Source organism: Aulonocara stuartgranti (genome assembly GCF_965226115.1).
Source record: "Aulonocara stuartgranti genome assembly, chromosome: 13".
NCBI lineage: Eukaryota > Metazoa > Chordata > Actinopteri > Cichliformes > Cichlidae > Aulonocara > Aulonocara stuartgranti.
Genome location: NC_138949.1, coordinates 9,205,609 through 9,228,376, shown reverse-complemented (window position 1 = coordinate 9,228,376; position 22,768 = coordinate 9,205,609). Strand labels below are relative to the sequence as shown.

General features: G+C 41.8%; 1 protein-coding gene across 5 annotated transcripts in view; it reads left to right on the top strand.

Annotated features, from left to right (window-relative positions):
* cpeb3 (cytoplasmic polyadenylation element binding protein 3) overlaps positions 1 to 22,389 on the top strand; it is a 41,541-nt gene extending 19,152 nt beyond the window's left edge. For 3 of the 5 annotated variants that reach the window (XM_082557395.1, XM_082557396.1, XM_082557393.1), the window contains 7 exons: positions 2,649 to 2,672; positions 4,045 to 4,212; positions 5,752 to 5,841; positions 13,738 to 13,856; positions 14,926 to 15,040; positions 15,552 to 15,733; positions 17,899 to 22,389. In XM_082557395.1, coding sequence (XP_082413521.1) covers positions 2,649 to 2,672; positions 4,045 to 4,212; positions 5,752 to 5,841; positions 13,738 to 13,856; positions 14,926 to 15,040; positions 15,552 to 15,733; positions 17,899 to 18,126 — 926 coding nt within the window. In that variant the 3' untranslated portion in view covers positions 18,127 to 22,389. The remainder of the gene's footprint in view (positions 1 to 2,648; positions 2,673 to 4,044; positions 4,213 to 5,751; positions 5,842 to 13,737; positions 13,857 to 14,925; positions 15,041 to 15,551; positions 15,734 to 17,898) is intronic. The other 2 variants (XM_082557397.1, XM_082557394.1) reach the window with 1 other exon arrangement.
* The last annotated feature ends 379 nt before the right edge of the window (positions 22,390 to 22,768 follow it).

The following is a 22,768-nucleotide window of genomic DNA, read 5'->3' as shown; positions in this document are numbered from 1 at the left end:
TGGTAATCAGAACAAATCCGAGAAGCCTTGGTTTCCTCTCTGGATATTTTCAGTCAGCCTACAGGGTGCAGAAATGGGCAAAGGCAGAAGGAAATTTCTCAGCTAAGCAGTTTTTACTGTCGCATCTTGACAACGCCGATGCTCCTTCCCCATTTTCTTCTTTTCATCATCTCTATTCTCGGAGAACATGCCTCGGTTTGATGTTAAACTGTTGTGTCATGGGATAACGCTCAGGCGAGCACAGATCTGTCCATATCTTCCTCGTCTGTCAGCTGACTCCGCAGCCTGTGATCGGTGTAGACAGGGGAAGCTTTGGTTTCAACTTTGAGAGTTTCACTCTGTGTTTCTCCTTCATTTCATCCCATTAGCTTTGAGGCTTCAGGCTGTAAAAACCTGCAAGGGTTCTGCTTTCTGCAGATGGCGTTGGAACTTGAAGTGAAAAACAAAAGATGGGAAAGTGATGACTGTAGGTCCTCCTTCCGGATTTATTGGTGTTGTTCACTTGACAGCTTAGCAGAAGTGTCTCTGAGGCTTTTGAAGCAGAGTAGAGAAGGACGCATCAAACTCATCATGCCCAGAGGAAACAAAGAGTTTCCTGTCAAGCATTTGCTCTCTCTCTCTCAGATACCACACATTTTGAAGTTTGTACGTATTCTTAACCCCTCACTCTTCTCCTTCCTCCTCTCCCTCCTTGGCTGTATTCTCTCTCAGAGAGGCATCTGACGGTTTCCCAGCACAACGTTTTTTTCATTTTGCCCTGGTTGCTAGGTGACTTTGTTTCTGCCAAGGCCAGACGGTGAGAGGGCAAAGCTGTAGAGACACTGCCCAGGTTTTTTGGATTGGTGAGCCAGATCTTTTCTTAATGAAAACATAGCGAGGAAGAAGAGGCTCAGAGACAATATATACTCCCTGAGAGGAGCCAGAGGGGCAAGTCGCATAATGGGGCTCTCACAATGCAAAGGCCCATATTGGTTTTTGAGGTCTGCTTTGTGACTGATGAGTTTAGAGGGGCAGGAGGGTGTCCTGCTGTTTGTTGGCATTTGCACCGCATTTTGCCTACTTTGTGCTTTGTGGCTTCAGTTTGGATCACAGCGAGATTGAAAGCTAAATTGTTTGTGGGAACTTTTCAGAGATTAAGTCCTGAAATGATATTTTTTTTCTTGCATTCAAAACTTATGAAGCATATGAAGCATGAAAGTTAATTTTTGGCCTCAGATACAGTATTATAAGTCAGTGGCTCTCCTCCCTTAGATCTACTCGGTAGCTTTATTGTCACTGTGTCTCAGCATCTTTATCTTCAGTATGGCCAGTATGTAAACTACAGACTTGTATGGTGAATGAAAATCAAACACAGCAGGTTGTAGACTTAGAAGCAACACTGTTAAGTGGCATTTGTACCAATGCCAAAATTTTTTCACATTTTCAAATGTCTGACAACATATAATAGAAAATGCTACAAATGTCTACAAACTCAACCACAGAACACACGTAAAGACAACGACTGTTTCATTAAAAGTTAGTTAGTTCCACATTTAATAGGTTTGGTTGATGGAGACATTATCACATGACCTCTGATCAGTAAAGAATTTTAAAATGGTTAGAAGTAGGACAGAAGATGCCAATTTTGTTACAGTCTTGGTGTTTTAAAACTCTGTGACGAACGACGGGTGGCTGTCAAATCAAAGACTGAAAACACTCACAGGCTGACCATTTGTGATTGACATTAGTGAGTGAACATATCCTGAATACCCCTCCCTTCTGACTCTAATAATGAATTTATTCTTAATTCAGTTTGTTAAAGGCTAAACGTGAGCAAATTCTGTTAATATCCTCCATTATCTATATTTTTACAGCTTATCATTTCATGGCAGTAAAATGAGCAGTAAAATGTAAAAAAACAATAACTGAGGTCAGTTTAAAAGCTGGCGCACGTGTCTAGCTGGGGATCTAGCTGATCACAGTGCTGTACTTTGGCCTCTGTATATTTGGATCAATTGAGCTGTGACATCACAGCCTGCTTTCCACTGCTCCCGTCTGCATGCCATCCTTTTCAGAACCCCAACGCTGCCGACCTCGTCCGTACACTCTTCTTATCCTGTGGGAAGTTTCCACTTGGACCTGGTCTGCAAGCCCAGACCTAAGAACACCTTTTAATATTTTACCAAGGCCATGATAATGACTAACCTGCTTTACCTGCTGTTCTGCATGCACTCCACTTTATGGCCTCATTTGTGAATATTCACAGAAGATTAGGACGGACTCACGCCACTGCGGGTTTATTAAGCCAAGATTACAATCGCCAGCTCTGGGGCGTTACATTATGCTGTCGGGTATCTCGGTCATTTCCGTAGCCAAACCTCACCTATCGCCTTCCCTGCCTGCCGTGCAGTATCTGTCTGTTGCAAAGGCAGGTGCAGCAGGTTTACCGAAGGCTGGTGCCAGGCTGTAATAATCACTCCCGTCCCATTGCTGAAGCTTAGGTGTGGCCATCTGTGGTTTCACTGTTGCCTTAGAGATGTTCCTAGTTTTTTTTTTCCTTCTTCTTTTACAATACCCATGTCTCTATATCTCTTTCCTATCCTTGTTCCTGCCCCAACCCTCTGTCTCTCCTTGTGTTTCTCCCCTTCCCCCACTGTGCTGACAAGCAGCCCGGAGCTATGGCCGAAGAAGAGGTAACGTGTGGCATTTTCTCTGGGGGTTCTGCTTGCCATGTCGGCCGTGTTCTTTCTCCGAGGCTGAGGGGGGTCTTAGTGTGGTGTCACTATCTGCTTTTCACCTGTGCTGTGATGGAATGAAATCATATTAATTTCAACACAGTGTTTTCCATGTTGTGCATTTAATTAGGAAGGGGTGCAGGGGTCCATCAAATCTCTCTGTATGACTCTTATTTTGCTTGATGGTGAGAGGAAAAAAAAAAATCTATCCGACAATTTTCTTTTCTCTCTCTATTCTGAGTCAGATTTCCATCTTTAATATTTACGATATGATCTGTAGTGAAATTATTGGTGTTGTATGCAAATGCATTCAAATCTTAAAAGAAAAGTATCAGCAGTTTTTGCTTTGGTATCATTCAAATCAAACAATCTTCCAGCATGTTTGGCTGAAGTGCTTCCAAAATCGATTTTAAGGGTTTCCTTACAGAGTACGCTGACTCAGAAGTAACCCAATCATCGTGATGGCAAAGATGGGTGCTTTCAGCAGGGTTCATTTCTGATTTGATGTGCATTTTAACCAATTCTGTCTTTCTTCTAGAGTAAAAAGGAAAGCTACTGTGTGACATTTGTAAGGTCACTGCAGCACAGGGCTTGGGGATTATAGGTTATAGCATTAGCATGGTGAAGCCAGTGACATGCAGTGAATCATGCCTGAATAAAATTGCTTTGTAATTGTTCCCTAAGTACAGACATGGACGCAAATAAAGGTCTGATAATGCGCTGCGAACGGTTCTCCTGAATGCCACAATTTAAAACAATACTCTAAAGTAATGCACCAGTTCCAGCTCCACCTATTCTCATTATCAGCCGTGCAGTGTGGTGTCTGAACGCTAGCAAACCTGATTGTAATAATGATTAGCATAACATTGTGACAACATGATTTGGAAACTGTTTCCAAAAGTATGTGGACACAGACATTATAACCATATGGTGATGTTGAAGACCATTAGCATGGTTGTCCATATATGTCTGCCTAAATTCTCCAAAAAGCTACAATTAGCCTTTTAGGTAACACTACAGCAGAATCTGAGACTTTTGCAGAATTTCTGATAGTTCAGATATAAATCTGCATGTTTATATAACGTCTTTATCACATAAGAGTCAGAGTGGACGTAATAAGAGGTGGAAGAAAACTGCCCGGCAGACAGAGCTTATAGTCAGAATTATGGTGGTAATCTCCAATATTAAAATTGGTGCTGCTACTACAAACCACATCTCTCACATCCTCCCTCTGTTTTTTCGTATTTAACACTCTCTCTTACGTTTCCATCTTCCTGTGTTTTCCCCCGTCCGTCTTCCTGGTGTCCTTCTTCTCTTCCTCTTCTCCCAGGTCGTTCCTGTCTTTTTCCCTATGAAGATGGCTTTCTTGATGACGGCCATGGTGATCCCTCCTTAACTCCAGGCCTGAACTCGCCAACCCGTGGTCAGAACGGAGAGAGGATGGAGCGCTACTCCAGGAAGGTCTTTGTTGGAGGCCTCCCTCCTGACATAGACGAAGGTAGAGGAAGAATTATTTTTCATTTATACATTTGGAGAAACACAATCCTTTAATGACAGGTTCTTTTTTTTTTTTTCTTTGTGTGTCAGCACCACTCTGTGATATATTAAAACTTCCAAGTTTCACAAACTGCAGACTGTGTTTTTGGCTGTTTGCCACTGAAAGTTAAACTGGCATATGCGAGTCGTACTTGAGGGCAATTTGACACTCCTTGTTGAGGATTATAATTTACACACCGCCAGTTTGAACTTCTACTATTAAAACTTTTACAATTTCTACAATTTGACACTGTCACACTTAACCATTCCCTAATCATAGCACATACCGAGAAATGCTCTTATTGTTTTGGTTTTTTATAAAAACATATAAAGTGCTCAGAAAATATTAAGCGAACGCCAGCAGTTTGTAAAACTAGTTTAGCAAAGAGACTAGAAAGACAATGAATTCAGCAAGGCTAACATTTGTCATTTGTTTTTAGTCTTTGTGCTAAGCTAAGCTAACTAGCTTCCAGTCATATCATCATATTTATTGTACACACACTCTTTCTATCAAGCTCCCTGTGAGAAAATGAATGAATGCATTTCCCGCAATGTATTATTTTATGGACCTGTAGAAAGTACCTGCTAAGTGTATGAATTTTAGCCCCTGTTCAGTAAAAATGCAGAATTAAATTTGCCGTATATTTAGACCCAATAAATCACTTTTTTTTTTTTTTTTTTTTTTTTTTTAGAAAAAAGGAAAAAAAAAAGAAAAGGAATCTTACCAATTTATCAAAGTCGAAGTGAAAATATTGTTTCATGATCAAATGCTAAACATTAGTGAAGCTAGTTTAGCCTCTAGCATTTAACAGGTTTAGCATGAGTCTCACCACTTGGCAGCTATCTTGGTTAAAGGCTTTGGGCTTTTACCAAGAAAAACAGCAGGTGCACTTACCTTTATGTTTACCATAATAAAACCTAGATACCCTTGTCACCATCAGCCTCGGTTGTGCACATGCATCACTGCAACAAAACGACTAGTTATGTTTTGCAGTTCGGCTACAGATTGGCTCTATAGGGAAGAGGTGGGGGACACTGCAATCCTTATCATATTTGAGCTAATCTACTTTTGATTTTGATTTCATTTTTTTAGTCTCTTAGTCCCAAGTTTCTCTTTTAATGATGGTGATTTCTATGTTTTAACATCTATGACCTAACAACAACCTGTCATTAATTTGGGATATTTACTTATATGTATCCATTTTGTGTCTTTTTTTTTTTTCCTTTCGTCTGTGTCCATATAGTGAACAAGCATATGTGCTACTGAGTTGTTGCACAATACTTTGCCCTAACCAGAATGAAAAATGCATGAGTTTCCAGTGCACACTGGATGTGCTCGGCTTCTGTTCCCGTTTAATGCAGTAGCGACTACTGCAGAAGGAATAGCGCAAAAAATAGAAAGCAGCTCTGCATACACTCCTTTACATACATTTTACATGAACAACCATGAGAGAATCTTTCAATTTCATGTTTCCTTCTTGTCTTTTCTTTATTTTCGCAGATGAAATCACCAACAGTTTCCGTCGCTATGGGCACCTGGTGGTAGACTGGCCCCACAAAGCTGAGAGCAAATCCTACTTCCCCCCTAAAGGTAATAGTAGGTTCTCATGCCATAATCTCTATTTTCCCATCAGACATCAAAGTGTAGACCAATAAATATCACCTCAGGTGCATCGCCATTTTGGAGTTTTGCAAAGATTCGTATTACGCAGAATCCACAGATCATGCTGGGCAACCTCAGAGGTGTTTGTTTATGTTAGCAACCACCTTTAGGCATCGCACAGAGAGACACATACAGCGTGTAATGACTCTATAACTGGCCACCAAGAGTTTTAACCCCAGAAGTGTTTGCTCGAGTGAGCACCTGAGGAGTGTGAAAGTTTTTCGCCTTTCTGCACAGGCTCTCGGGTGTCATTTTCTGGCAGCGGATCAGAGTCGCGCCTCCCTCCTCAAAGCCTCTACATCACTCCCTCTGGCCTGGGAGCTACAGTGTGTCATATTAGGGAAGCTATTAAAGACGCTCTGGAAATAACTGACATTCCATAGGCAGATGGTAATACACTGCATCTGGAGGACCTGCAAAAATCTCTGCCAATTTATCCCCCACTCCCATTTTTCAACATCCCCCTCTCTTTTTTAGCTTGGGAGGATTATTTTGAATAGGCTTGGGTCTACTAATATCCAAAACCACGGGGGGAAAAAATGCAGCATCCTTTTAGGGGAATGAATGAGCTTAGGATGCCGCCATGTAAGGGGAGGAGACATGTAGGACTGGGGATCTGTGTAGAATTCATCAGTAAGTAGAGGGAATTCATCTCTTGCTCTAATTTTAAACCACACTCCCAAAACTCAGAGAGAAACCGCTAAAATATTCTGTTTATATCACACTCTCTGTATTAACTGGCAGAGGGAGCTTGGACACATGCCTGGTGACAGAGATTTTAGCACTAATAGCTCCGGGCGTGAGAGTAAGAACACACACTTGTGTATGTGTGTGTGCGTGCATCTCGCTGTGCGACGAATGATTTACAAATGTGGGATTGGCATCAAGAGGTCATCTGCCTTTTTCCCCGTGTTAAACGTCCTTCCAAGCTTGACCGAATGGAAGATGGCTGTCACTTTCCGCCTTGATTCACATTTAACTGCCGGGAGTATGTGACTACAGTTATGAAAGCGTTTTGGTTCAGGGATGACTCATATTGTGGCCGAGACTGAATTTAGGGGCTGGGTAATACTCTCTTGGTGCAAGGAGAGGGTTGGAGTAAGGACAAACATGAACTAGCTGTGCTCTTTGTTCCTATGCTGTAACGGGTCTATTATTGGCCTCTCTGTTTTTGATTTTAGAGTTTAATTTAATTTTTAGTTTCTTTGGTCACCAGAGAAAAAAAAAACAAACGAACTGCATGTATAGAATCAAATCTGATCCAAAATGCTTAAAGAGTTTGAAATTACTTTGACTGCCATGTTATTCTCATGGCACTTTTATGGAGAAGGAATATTGTTGTAGTTACAGTGGATTCAAAGACTCACCGTATTTTTTGGACGATAAGGCGCACCGGATTATAAGGTGCATTAAGGGAAACAAAACTTGCTTCCTCCACTTCCGTACCATTGATTCATTAACGTTGAATTCTCTTGCAGCTGCTCTATTGCCATGTTGTTGCAGTATATTAATGACTAACCTCGTATTGTGGATGGATTATCTCAGTTGTTCTCGTAACTGAAGCTTGGTCCGTTTACAGCATCCTGCCATGCGATTGCATTTGTCCCTAACCATCGGGAACCCTCACGCTAACTTTTATCGCGTCGAAAAACGTTAGCATTCATCCTCTAGCTTCACTGTTTATGTTATGTCGCTAGCGATCACGTATCACATCACTCTATACCAGCTAGCCCAACTTCAGTAACCCTACAAACGTCACTGCTGTTTAATTTTCTGTCTTTATTTATTTTGGGAGTGATAGCAGAGCCGTATGTTTTAATTTTTTCAGAAATCTCTCAGTCAGAACATGCTATATCATGTTTAGGTGGAAACTAGCGAGCTAACTTCCTGCTAACTTCTAACTCCGTTAAATTTAATAAATTCTGTTTTCATGGATGCCTGGATGTTAAACGTAATTATTACACATGGTAAAGCAGCAACGCTGATCATAAAGGATTTTAAGTGCGCCTTACAGTGCAGAAAATACGGTATGTTAAAGAGGCCTTTTTAGTTTGTTCAATTATCACCTTATTCTGGAGATCATTTATACACTGATCTCTAGGATGCTATCCTCAGTACCAGAGGACACATTTACCTACTGGTTACTATAGTGCAGTATCTGGTTCTTTAAAGACAGACATACCTTCCTTAACAGTTACACTTGCATTTATCAGGTGGCCAGACACAAGACCCCAAACCATCGCAAATGGTGCACTGAGTTAGCTGCATGCCTGATGTTCCACATAACAGTTTTAAATAGATAAAAGGTAGATGTTTGTGTTTCTGATGCCCTTAAGCGTGCAAGCTCTTACAGCTTTATATGATACTGGTATTTTGCTTTTATGAACTAAATGGAACATCCCTATTTGATGTTTGTGGGAGGGGGTGTGAACAGTAAGCTCTGGTCAGTGCGGGGCTGCCGCTCACACCCTCTCCTGTCGCCTAAACACTGTCATCACTATTGTTGGCAATGAGCGTCAAACGTTAGGGAGCTATTTCTGTCTGTGACCAGGGAGGAGGAGGAGGAGGAAGGTGGTTGTTGTTTGCATGGCATAGCCTGAGCACTGCAAACATACTGCTCTGCATCCTGTAGTTACCTTGTGCCAGACTTGTTTGAATGTCATCTACATCCCCCTCTTTATCTAAATGCTGAAAGGCTGAAATAATGGCAGCAGAGAAGTGCTGCAGAGGCACGCCAATACTCAGGGCTTGATTTATCTTCTCGCACTCGTGTGGGGATTATATCCAGTGAGTGACTTCCTCAAATTGAGATGATTAGTGACGCTTCACTTCGCCGCTCCTCTGCTCTACCGCCGACTACTCTGCAATTGCTTCAGAGCCTCAGGGGCCTGTATTTGTTTTTAGGAGAGCAGATGTTTGTGTCCCCCTTCATCCATCCAGCCAAGCCCTCCTCCTCCTCCTCTCCCTACTTATTCTTCTCCTCCTCCTCCTGCTGTCAGCGGCCTGTCTCGTTACATTTTGTGTCAGAGTCGCAGCCTTTCCTCTCTCACAGCACATATAGCATACATGGAGGTTTAGTATCTTCTATCCTTTGCATCTCATACAGGTCTTTGAAGTATGTGCACAAGAGCACTGTTTGTGAGAGTATTAATGATAAGCTCTGGATTTAAATGTCCCCATTAAAGCCAGAGAGGTGCACACTGTGACCACGCTCGCTCAGCTTATCTAGCCATTGCGGATTGGATTTCAGCAAAGTCAACATAACTTTGAATTGATGAGATAATGGGCAGAATAGGATTGCACTGTATGACTTTGATGTAGCAGTGGAAAGATGTTGGCGCACTGCTTAAAGTCCAAGCTCACGCTATCAAATTCAAAGATACGAAAGCAGATCGAGTAGAAACTAGTTCAGAGAGCAGTCATTATGGAGCCGTTCTTTAAAAATAAGAGAGATGTCGGCATTCGTTTTCTATCGACGGCTGAAAACAACGACTGTTGTGACTTTACTAAAGGTTCCAACTACTTCTCAGCACTTTAGTGTATTCATATTAGCTGTGCAGACATGAAATTGTTATCAGTCTTCCCACCTGATCTTCCAAAAAGGTCAAACTAGCAGCTCACGTCTTTTGTTTTACTCCACAAAATGTCATCCTGTTGCCACTGACGTGACACTTTCTCTCCACATGAGTCAATCAGCTGGCCTCCTTTGCTGGAAAGACTCGGTCCTGCGTGAAGTCATCGGTTTGTCCAAGAGGGGGCCTTTTGTTTGTCTGTTAACTGCGCTCTATAGGAGGAAAGAAATACTGCTGGTGTACATATTCTCACCCCCCACCCACCCCCAGCCCGCTCGCTAGACAGTGCTCGGAGCTCAGCAGCAAAGCCCTATAAATCTCAGGCACGAGCCAATGCAGATCTGTGCTCTCCTCCCGCGGCATAAGCCTCTGCACTGCGCAAGGATGATGGAAAAAGAGAAATCCTCAGCACCATTCAGATGTCTGAGCGTTGGAGGGGGACAGAGTGGCCAGAGGAATCTGCGCAGGCCACTTTAACAAGCAGCCTTGGCTGAAGTATTATTTTGATCGTGACATGTAGAATTATGAGGCTCTTATTCTGGTGAAGCTGTCCAACCACGGAAGTCTAGTTTAGGACTGTATAAAGTTTTTTTTTGTTTGTATTAACGGGATGTTTGCTGAGAGATTTTCCCCTCCGACAGGTGTAATGCTGTGACAGGAGTTCACGTATTGGTTGCAGTGCAAAGTGGGGTGTAGCAAATAGAAATGACTGCATCACTTTTAGGTCTTTTGCATCAACTCTACAACTTCCTAACCGGGCACATTAAAGCAGGAGCTTCCCATTCGCCTCAGCCGCCTCTGCTATTTTAAAACTCCGTTTGTAAGGCAGCCATTCATGCACCCTCTCTCCCTTCTCTTCCTACCTTTTCTCACTTTTAAAAAAAAAAAACCTCTCTCTTGCTCCTCTCCCCCTCCTCCTTCTCCCTCTCCGCCTCTCTCTTCTGTCCTGGGTCATGGAACACGTTGTTCCCTCCTTCAGACTGTATGAGCTGCTGGCTAGCTCTGCCTTTTCATGCCTCCCCCCCTCTTGTGCACGACTGCAGTTGCCTTTTTTTTCTCTCTCTTCCGAGGGGGAATGTCAGCACTAAGCCACATGATTTCTCCCAATGACAAACCCTCTTTATGTAAGCCTGCAACCCAGAGACAGGGGGTCTTATGTCGGGTGATGATGAGGCACGTGCAGGAAGATGGTGATGCACAAAAATCCTCTTTATGTCATGTCTGATTGTGCATTTCCTGTGTGTGGTGCGGACGGGGGTTAGCTCTGTAAGGACCAGTTACAAAAAAGACAGAGATTAGTTGGTCGCTTCAAGCAGCTGATTTTAATTAGTTTTGCATTGTGGATATTATTGTTTTGCTCACAGTGGTACAGTTTGTTGTTGGGGAACACATCATAGCCCCGCTGAGCTTATTAGCCTGCAAAACCAACAGCTAAAACCCTTTAATTAGTGAGGTCCCCTGGGGTTATTTGCATAAAGCTTAGATGCATACAGAGACTTAATGTTGTGTACTGCTGCTGTGCTAGCAAAATCTGATATTTATCTAATTGACATACTGTTAATACATATCTCATTTTTAAGAATTTGTCAGAAGACGAAATGAAAAAAAAATCATCTGGGGTGTCTTGGAAAACTCTCCCCCCCACCTACCATCATTTAGTGATGAATTTCAAAGTGAAATGAACCTGGAATTGAACAAATAAATCTTAATGGATTCATCTGATTTACTTTGTAAATCCCTAAATAAGATGCAATGCCAACAAGTTAACTTCAGAGGTCACGTGGATTAGTAGTATAAACCGGAGCCAAATGACTCTTTTATTAAAAGAACATGGAAAGAATATCTCACCCATATCTCAGAGATTTAACGTGGATACGAAAGGTAATACTGATATAGTGGCAAAGTTCCACAGTGGAGATGGGAGTATCGGTCCATAGATCAGCATTAAACTGTCCATTTCATGGAGTGGATCTATATGGAAAGGTTGCCAGTACGTAAAAAACATTTGGAGTTGGAAAGGGTAAGTGGCAGATTTTCCAAAAAAGTTTGCTGATCAGACAAAACTAAGAGCTGATTTAGACTCGTGTGGGGAGGTGCACATCAAATAGCTGTAGATCATAGCGTAGGGTTTCAGGTGGGTCTGACGTTACGTTGTAGCCACTGATTCATAAATCCCCAATAAAGCATAACTTTTCAGTTTCAGTCTGCCAGAAAGGCCAAGAGTGTCTGTTATCAGCAGGACAATGGCCTTAAACACAACTCTAATCCCACATTGGAGTGGTTTAAAGGTAAAGCTCAAACTTTAGTGCAATTGAGAATCTGTGGCATTACTTGAAGATGCTGCTTTACACCAGTACGACTCATCTGACTTGAAAGAGTCGGAGCAGTTTCACCTTGGAGAACCGGCGAAAATCCCAGTTGCCAGATGTTTTAAACTGAAAGAGACGTGCCCGGAGAACCTTGCAAGTCTAACTGCTTCAAAAGGTAGCTCTACAAAGTACGAGGTGAATTCTTAAACACACTCAGGTTTTCACCACGAAAGTGGTAGACATGCTGTATTGCAGATCCTGAGTGTGGCGTTCAGGGAAGGACTACTTTTCTTCCCATCTACTGACCAGTTTAAGTTCCAACACAGTTTTGTGTTTGGTGGCTTCTGCAAAAATGCTGCTTTTGGGTTCTTTTCAGTATTTTCTGCGCAGTCGCAGTTTTCTCGCTCTTCAGAGTCATCAGATCACAATCCCGAAGCTTCATACACTGCATGGAAATCTGCTGCAGTGTTTTCTGCTGCTGTAGATGCCGATGTCAGGAAGATGCAGTAGTCATCACTGCTAGAGGGAGAGCAGTGCCACATCACTGCGATGGCGAGACGCGTCACATGCATCAGGGCACATGCCTCACGTTCAGTCGCAGTCGGACAAAAACCCTTTCTCCTAAGGACAAACCCGCATCTGCTTACGCACCTGCTTTTTTTTTCAGCTTACCTTTGAGACTGGCAGCAGTTTTCTTTCTTGCATTGCTTTTATCCCCCCTTCCCTAATACATGCACGCAGATGCATCTACACACCACGGGGTCTGCTGAGTCAGACCTTTTTTTTTTTTTTTTGCTCCTCCAGTTTCTGCTTATCTAAACTGTAGCAACTCTACTCAGAAATGTTAAAACATCAAAGTCGCATTGCCACTCGTGCATTTGTCCATGTCAGTGTGTGTCACTGGGTTTTGCATTTGTTAGGGTGATACGATGTCAAAGATAATTGGGTTCTCACTGGAACAAATGGCCTTTAGAGATACGCAATAGGTGACGTGACTGGAGTCGGAGTGTCCTCCGGTAGAAACCCACTCAAACTCCTCAGACAGCAGCTCGTAATCCTCTGACTCATGGGTGCCACAGGTGTTGCCGGGTCCTTTCTGGCATAAATAGAGCAATAAATGAATAGGTTAGTGTTATTCAGAGCTGACTGTGTGGCATTATCTCCTGCCTTTTTTTGACTGATGTGCTGCACTGGATATTTACCTTTATCAGTTTCAGACATGCATCCTGTATTCATTATCCATCTGTCAAAAAAGTTTTCTTTTTTTGTCTTTTCTCAATATATGGCGCTCATGATGCTCAGCCTATAAATCAGATCTTTGTTGCTCGTTATCCCCGTAGCACCGCGTGATGGATGTACCCTATTGAATTGGGTGCCTGAAGTGGCTTAATAGCTCTGACCTTGGATGAGGTCTCTGCTCTCCGTGCTAAATAATTCAGTAGTACAGAGTGACTGTCTGAATTGCTCATTCTTTCTTTCTGCCTCTCAAAGACATCACCAAACTCTCTCTACCTGACTCTGGAAGATCTGCAGTGCGTTAGGCTGATCAATTTTGCATGGTTCCTTTAGGAGTGAAGCACTCCGTGCCATTTAATCTGAGGCTGTGCAGGCGGCAAGGTGCCTGGAACATCTGAATGTCTCGTATATGAATGCAAGGCTGATGAGTATGGAAGAACAGGCTGCAAGGTCATCTGTGCACTTGGAGCCCTGCTTGTCTGAATCTATGAATAGTTCAAAGGAAAACAGTGTGGGGCTTAGTCATGGGATTGTGACACTGTATTTAAAAAATAAAGTCTGATATCCATGAATTCTTGCCTTGAAGACAGACTTTAAAGTGTCATGGTCACAAGGTTGTGACTATTAAACACAGGAAATGTAGTTTCTGTGGAAACTCTTTTTTTCTCTCTTCCTGTAAAATCCCTGTTTTTGTTTTTCCTTTTTAGGCTATGCCTTCCTGCTTTTCCAGGAAGAATCTTCTGTTCAGGCCCTGATTGATGCCTGCATTGAGGAAGATGGAAAACTCTACCTGTGTGTATCCAGTCCCACAATCAAAGACAAACCAGTAAGTTTAAGACAAAGTTCTTGAAATGGTGCAACATACTTTGACATGGCTACCACATTTCCCTCCATATTTTCTTGGGGTACATGTGTTTTCTTGAATTAATGAGAGTTCACTTATTTAAATTGCCCAGACAGTATGCCCACGGTTCTTAAAAAAAAAAGTTGATTCTGTTTTATTCATATAGTGCCAAATCACAAGAACAAGTGTGTAACGGTGCTTTATATTGTAAGGTAAAGACTCTAAAATATACAAAAAGCCTGAACAATCAAATGATGCCTTAGACCCTGTTAGAAAGCTCTTGGTGACAGTGGCAAGGAAAAACTCCCTTTACAGAATAAAAGACACACTGTCTTTTATTCAAATTCAGAGAGTGAAAAGAATAAATAACTAAGGGAATGTTCAGGGTCACCTGATGCAGCCCTCTTTTTTCTTTTTTTTTCTTTTTTTTTAATATTTATAAAATTTCAGCACAACCTTAAAAGTAGAGAGGGTGTTTGTCTCCTGAATCCAAATTTGGTGCTGGGTCCAGTTGATCACCAAAAAAAAATTCAAGTGCCATGCTAGTGGCCTGTGAGGTTAACAGTAGTGCTTTGAGCCAACTGCTAAAATTAGCATGCTGTCTGGCTCTCAGTGCCAATTCCAGCATGTTTATGTGTTTAAGTTTAGCTGGTTAACCTTCTTATTTTAGCACAGACTCTAAGGCTTCTAACATTAAGTTGTGTACATTCTATATGGAAATCATATAAGTTGTGTAACATTAAGATAGAGATATATATCTATCCATCTATACATCTACATATATATGAGAGAGAGAGATGGAGATATATGTAGATATAGTTTACTTGTATTGAGATAAACTGTGTGGTGTGTTGTTCAGACAATGTCTGTGGACCATTGATTTGTAGAAGATTGTGGGCTACTATCTTTCTAATTTACTCTGGATTAAACTAATGTATAGTTAACATAATTGATTGATACCACACTGCTATCTAGTTAAAACCAAATGCACAACCAGCTTACCACACAATGACTTCTAAGTGGGAACATTTCATTTTTCTTTTACACAAAGGTCCAGATCCGTCCCTGGAACCTGAGCGACAGTGACTTTGTCATGGATGGCTCCCAGCCTCTGGATCCCCGCAAAACCATCTTTGTTGGGGGGGTGCCACGGCCCCTGCGTGCAGGTAAGTCAGAAATATGAATGAGAGGACATCTTTTTTTTTTCTTTTTTTTCCCCCAGCAAGCTCCCAGAGCCTCTAAATTGCCTTTATAACATTGGCTGGCATGGAGCTCAGAGGCTGGAGGCTATAATGAAAGTTCTTCCTGTGAGAAAACAATCCTCTACTTGGGTTTCCAGGACGGAGGCCAAGTGGTCATCACGTTAAGAATTCATGGTGTAATGGAAGGCTCAGTCTTTCTTTTCTTGGGCTAAACATTGCTGGCTTGTCTGCAATGTGACCCCCTGCTAATTACACCAGCAGTTTGAGTTGAGACTGCTGCTCTGATGCGTAGTGTAGCAGGGCAGATTTTTATGTCGGACACTTCTTTTGCTTTTTCAAGCGTAACTGAAGGCTTTCAATTTGAAGAACAAACTAAACTCAGAACTTGCAAACTCACAGAAACTCCCGAGAGGAGTTTGTGGCACTAATCATCTCTCTCCCCACCCCCACCTCTCTTCCCTTCCTTTCTCCGCAGTGGAGCTGGCTATGATCATGGACAGGCTGTACGGAGGTGTTTGCTATGCTGGCATCGACACGGACCCAGAGCTCAAATACCCAAAGGGAGCCGGCCGCGTGGCCTTCTCCAATCAGCAGAGCTACATCGCTGCCATCAGCGCTCGCTTCGTTCAGCTGCAGCACAATGACATCGACAAAAGGGTGAGTGAGTTTGTGAGCTTCGTGAGCTTCGTTCACAGCGATCCCTCTTCTGAAAGAGAGCAGCGTCTCGACCACAAGTGAGGTTTTCACAGTCATTCCTATGGCGAGCTGTGGAGCTGAACTCTGCTTGAGTCCTCCATGTATCAGAGTTTTCATTATAGCAGGGATTTCAGCCAGCTACCCAACATAGCCTACAATAACGAAAGGCCATGCCTGGATGTGTAATGACTATGGCCTTTGGCTGAGTCCCGACACATAGGGATGGTTTAATTATAGTAGTTCCCTATACATGTATATTCACTGGAGCTGTGCTGCTGGGTGGTTATTTTAGGCACGCCGGCCAATTGCAGCGGGACAGATCGTGACCGAGGGAGACTGGTTGTCAGCCAGGAAGCTGAGCCTCTGCAGGGCGGGGCTGTCCAACCCACCTCAGCTATCACCATCTATCTTCAGTCGGGGGTTTATGGTGTCTTTATTATGACTTGGACTGTTTGCCGAAAACACCACTTTACAGCATCAAAAACATTCACACAACAAAATATTTATTTTCATGTCTTTGAACTTCCTTTTATGCGGTAAATAGATGTCCATCTTACATTTGTTTTGTTGTTTTAGGCATTAGGCTGCAACAAAAGGATTCAAGTTGAAAGAATTAAGAGTTTTGAAAGGATTTATATTCACTGCAGACCACAGACAGTGGAGCGCATTCTTGAAATTCATGTTCAGTTGTGGTGAGAAACTAGGATGCCAGCTGGTGCCATTTTCTCTTCGTCCTTCTTCTCGCCTTCATTGTCTGTGACTCACTTAACTGTAAATGGCTCTTGATGATAGCACATGTGAGCTAATTACCTCTGGTCAGCTCTGTGTCCACCGAGATGAAATTGGTGTTTAATGGCCTGGCAGCTTGGCCGTTTCTTTCTGGCTTTCTTGCTTTTTTGTCTTCCGTGAGCTCGTTGCTCTCAGCAGTGGATATTCCACTGTAGCTGCTGCAGAGTTTGGCTAAGCACAGTCTCCCACTGCTGAAGGATTTGATAACCTTTCATTTTGTGGCCACACTATAACAAGGTTAACATCCACCTCTGCCTGCTTGTATGCTGAGGCGTCTCCATGGTGACTGAGCTCTCATTTCTTGTCTCCTGGCTTCATTATATTGGTGGATGGGTGGATACCTGTCCTGTTTTATTTTAGAAATTGTCAAACGGATCACAATGAACGGGGGTTCTGGACTATGACTTAAATGGGCAACACATCTGGAGAAAACCAGCTGTTATTCTAGCACAGTTACTGTGCAAATCACATATATACACAACAACAACAAAAAACTGGAGGAAATGGGGAAAAAAAACCTGCAGCTCGCATACTTTATTTTTAATGGCCAGTAGAGGGCGCCTTCTTTGGTTGCAAAAAGACCTGATAGTACAGCAGTCCATGCTAAAATGGCCCTTGAATCTTTGCTCTGTTACCTTGGTAAACATTTTCCTGACTTTATGGACTCAATCACTACTTTTACTGAATCACTGAATAAAACACGACATTAATTAACTGATCCACCTTTCATTAGTCTCATGTGGTTTCATGAACCAGTGGGAGATGCCATGATGGATACACCCATCTTTTATACTGGGAATCGATGCAGACTGTTTAATGGCAACGGTAGATCTGTACCAATTGTTTGACCCCACACCTGTGGAAAGGATCGTGGATGTAGCCTGGAGTTATTTATTGATTGCTTAAAATCCATCAGTGACTCATAGCAGCCCTATTTTTTGATTATCATGCAATGACACCCAGAGGACATGGTAGTTTCACTGAACTGGGCTTCCGTTTCTCGTTGCTCGTTGACGGGGAGGCAGCTGCAGCTGATCTGTTTTATCAGGTTTCCTTGATTTGTCTGTCATTTCATATCTAAAAATATCTGTTCTCATTCGCAGTGAACACGATTGCATTAGCTGGTTTCTTTTTCTTTAAAACATTGTTGAGGCTGACAGATTATGGCAGCAGTCGCCGTGAATACAGTATTACTGAGCCCTTTGTTTCAAAGACTGTTTACTTGAACAGGAAGTGAATTTTTTATGAATCTGAGCATACGCCACTTCAATCTGTGTTTTTTGGATATGATAACCTAAAATGCGGTTTTGTTTAGATTTTTTTTTTTTTTTTGCCAGGTGGAGGTCAAGCCGTACGTCTTGGACGACCAGATGTGCGACGAGTGCCAGGGGGCACGCTGTGGGGGCAAGTTCGCCCCCTTCTTCTGTGCCAACGTCACCTGCCTGCAGTACTACTGCGAGTACTGCTGGGCCAGCATCCACTCACGAGCCGGCCGAGAGTTTCACAAGCCACTGGTGAAGGAAGGGGGCGACCGCCCTCGACACGTGTCCTTCCGCTGGAGCTGAGGGAGTTGGTTGAGTCCAAGAGCCAGCCCTGCCTAACCCCCCCGCCCCTCCTCCCCAGTGAACCCACGCCAACCTGCCCCCAAAAAATCCTCCTGCAGCCTGGGACAGCGCTGGAACCCTCCTCCCCAAAGCCCCATCCATCCACCCTGCATCCCACAAACACCTCATGATTAAAAAAAAGGCAGAAGTGATACCATCAAACACATGGGACTTTCTTCACAGCACACAGCTCTGAACTCATCGTCTAGTGTTCCCCCCGACGATGAAGCTTTGTGGGGGAATTGAAATGCGAAAATCCATGAGCTTAGAATTTGCACTTTGGCACAAAATCTTACTAAACACACACACAAACACACACGCACACAGGATGGTATGTTAGGCCCCTGGCTACTTTTAGTTCCCTGTTCTGTTGACTAGGTGGTGCGGTACGTCCTGTTGGACCTCCCTCCCCTTTACTAAGACAGAGGTGGGACCATGCAAATATTTAAAATATACATATATAAATATATATAAATATATATATTTTGTTTTGTACCTATCTATACATCTATAGATAATTTAAATTTTACGTAAAAGGAGCATGCACTTATTTTCAAAACCTGTAGTTATATTGCCCCTGATTTAAGAAGAAAAAAGAACTACCAAAGGCAAATGAAATTAATGCATACTGAGGAGCAAAATAGGTGACATAAGATGTAGCAAGATTCAACAGCTATCCAGTAGTGTGGAGTTAAAAAGAGAAAAAATAACACGGCTATATTCGCTCTCCATTTTGACTCTGAAAATATTAATACCTCATATGCGCAATCAGATCAGTTTGCTTTCTAGGTCTTTATTTTTGATAATAACATTATTTTTTAGTGTTATGTAAATGTAATGCTGCAATAGCTTTGCTGCTAAATCCATGGTATAAACAGATACCATAACTTTATTCAGGCTAGGGTGTAAAATAACAGCAGATGTAGAGAGAAGCACCTGGTGGGTTTTTTTACGTTTTCTTTTTTTTTCCTCCTAAATTAAATGAGAGCCGTGGCAGGGGGAGGGGGCGCCCCCAGGCAGAGACGGCTAACTTTGTGTGTGTGTGTGTGTGTGTGTGTGTGTGTGTGTGTGTGTGCTTGTGTGTGCGTGTGTGGGGACCGGGCGGGGGGGATGGGGAGGGTCGCCCCCTAACTGCATGTTTATTTCAATCAGGTTGCTGCATGCAATAGACTTTTTCAATATCACGTCTATTCGATTCTGCCCATGTTTGCACAGCACACTACAGACGTAGGTTTGACTCACACCAAACTGGACAGATACAGGGAAAAGCTGGTCAGAGGAACCAGAGGGTTCCTGCACAAACAGGCATCCAGATAATATGATAAAGACAAAACCTTAATAATCACAAATCCCAAAAAAAAAATGTAGGATTACCATTAAAACAAAAAAACTGTCTGATAGGTGAAGTACTTTTTTCCCTTTTTTGCAGTGATTGTTGATAGAATTGTGCAATTTTTTATACAGTACGTAGTTAGGTCTGAGTATGCCTAGAACTGTGATTCGCTTTAACTGTCGTCAGTGTCCGACATAGAAGTCCTGTGAAATGTCATAACTAGTGTATGCACACGTATATATGTTCTCTTGTACACACACCTACTTGCACACACGTACACACACACACACACACTCTTGCACCAGTACACACAGAAGTCTCTCACATGTGTACTCGGACGGCTGTCGATCTTTTTTTTTTTTTTTTAAATGCACATTAACTGGGTCCGAGGAGACGCAACCAATGTGAGCTTAGACTGAGAACTGAGTTGAAATTATCCTTTTATTTTTCCACCATTGAGAAAAAGCGCACGTTTACGTCCCAGAGTGCAACCAAAGAGCTCACGTGTTCGACTTTGTTTAACAGAGACCACCTGACACACGGGATGAGGAAACTGGACGGTACGTGGGCGCAGCAGATCGGATGAGGAAAAAAAAAAAAAAGAGAGAGAGGCGTTTAGGGGCGAGGAGTCAAACTTAACACTGAAGCTACTGGACACTTGATAAACTGAGCCCTGCACATGCTCTCGCTAAATGGGAAGGGGTAGGGATGGGTGGGAAGGAGGAGCGTTGCCGGAACATGCAGATGTGCAAACTGGGATTACCACATTTATCCAGATTTTTATTTTCCTGCAAAGCTTGAAGTAATGGACCTGCTTAAAAAAAGAAAAAAAAGGTGGACATATAGATATATATTTTTGTTTTTATCAAAAGGTTATGGTGCAGTTTAAACAGGAATGGGCGGGTAGGTGGATGCAATGCATAGAAACTTTAAGTATTGACTGCTGAAGACGGGGAGGGTATGCTTTTTTTTTTTTTTTGGGAGGCTGGGCCACATTACACTGGTTTTAGCAGTTTTGTGGACAATCTGAATGGGATCCTGCATCATTGCGAGTTATCGCGTGTTACCCCTTCCCCTTTTCCTTAATTCCGTGAGTTGTGATTGGCGCCCCTGCAGTCCCTCTCCTCTCTTTCCATTTTACTCAGTTAAACTGTGTGTTTGTTTGTTTTTTCACCAAGAAATCGAAACTAAGCAACAATACGTTTTTTCTTCTTAACTGAGGCTAACCATGAGTAATAATAAGCATCCCTATGAAAGTGAATTCTGGGTATTTTTTGTGACATTTCTTTCCCCACCCAGAAAAAAAAAGGTTTTCTATGTTTGTTCCTTCTCTATAATAGCTATTTGTTATGCACTACTCTTTGTATCTGACCAGTTTTCAACAGTCAGCTGTTCTTTTTGTTAAAAGACAAAAAAAAGAGAGATAAAGTGTGCTTTCTGACTGACAAGATCTTTTGCAATACCTCAATTTTGAAATATATTAGGAGAGAAAAAGATATTTTCTAAGTAAGTTTATTCAGATGAGAAATATATATTAATTTAATTCTTCAAGAGAAATGATTTAACAGATGGTTGATTTTTCTTTTTTAAATCTTATCATGCTTTTTTTAAAGTTTGCTTTTATTTTAAGAATTAATTATTTTATTTTTTTGGAAAAAGACAACAACTGAAGGAGCTAGAGCTTTATACTAATAATATGTAGTTAGTGAGAGTCTACTTTATTACAGTGGCAGCGAGGGTGAGCGCCCCACTGGTCGAAACATCGGAGGGAGGAGAGCTCTTTAAGGAAATCGAATATAAGGTGCTCAAAGAGGAAAACGACACATATTTCCCACCTTTTTGTATATTTATAATCAATCATTTACTATGCTGACCAGAGTTGTGAAAGAGATCTTCTGTTCGTTATTTTTTTAAGAGAAGTTTTTTATGTTTCCTAAACGTTTGTGCTCCCTTTTTTGTTTTTGTAAGAAAAAAAGAGGGAAAAAAGAGCAACCCCGATTCGTTAGCCCGACGAGAAAGACTTGTGAGAGTCACGGCTGGAGGTAGAGTGAAAAGAATGTTATTTTTACCACAAAACAAACACAAGTGTTTTCACCTGTAACTTGATCTGAAGCCCCCAAGGTGCATCAATAGACTGGTGGCCTTCTATTCTAGCAAGACTTGAATTAGTCCCTTTTTTTTAAAGGCTAACAACCTTGATTCTTTGTCGTAATGTGCAATACTGTTTGTACTGTTTGTAGAAAAGAAGAAAACAAGAAAAAAGAGGCATAAATCTTTACTGCAGAATTATTTTCATTGCAAGCATTGTGATTCACTAAAAATCATTTTCTACTGTGTATTTACCTACTCTACCTGCTAGTACCTTCCAGTAGTAATGTAGCCTTTGTACTGAGAAATTTTCATTATTTTTAGAAAGTTTTGCTAAAAAACAAAAGAAGAATTTAAACATATTTGCATATTTTCATTTTTATTTCATGTTTTTTCTTTACAGACTTATTTCTCAACCATTAATAGTTATTTCTGGGGGAGACTTTCATATCTGGTCAATGTCATTAATATTATTTTGTATTTTTACTTGGAATAAATTAATTTTTATTATGCTAATTCTTTAAAAGTTTATTTTTTTTCCCATTTGTTCACTTTTTCATTTTTTTGGAAGCTATGAAAAAACCCCTTTGTAATATTGTTACTAAAGTGTCTCGTTTCTTGAAATGCTAAGCTTTATGTGTTATAACTTGCTGATGTTGCTTACATTAGTGTGAAAATGATCTAAAGATGAAAAAAAAAAAACCTACTCACAAAGAAACAGATTGGTGGTTGGTGATGTTTAAGTGATTCGCAATGTAAACAGATGAATGGGCAATAAAATAAAAATGGCAGAATGGAGCATACATGTAGTATGTTGTGATGTAATTGTGGAAGATGGGTGACACCACTGACCGTTTACTGCTGTTGCTACTCAGTGCTATGTTCCAGTAATTGCTACTCATTAGCTCACATACTTTATTCTACTCAGCAGATCCTTCTAAAAACACCAGTGACACATGCTGTACGTGGTTCAGTCCCCACAGAGCACACCGGTGTGACTGTATTTAAGTATGAATGTAAACGTAGCTGCACTGTATGATACATATAGAAATTGGAAGGAGCATGTGTGACCTGTACAATATTAATCATTTATAGCAGGCATGGGCCTAATGTGGCTGCTCTATATATATCTGTACTTTCACCCTTTTTCCTGCCTTCAAGGAAAGAACGGTTTGACGTTTG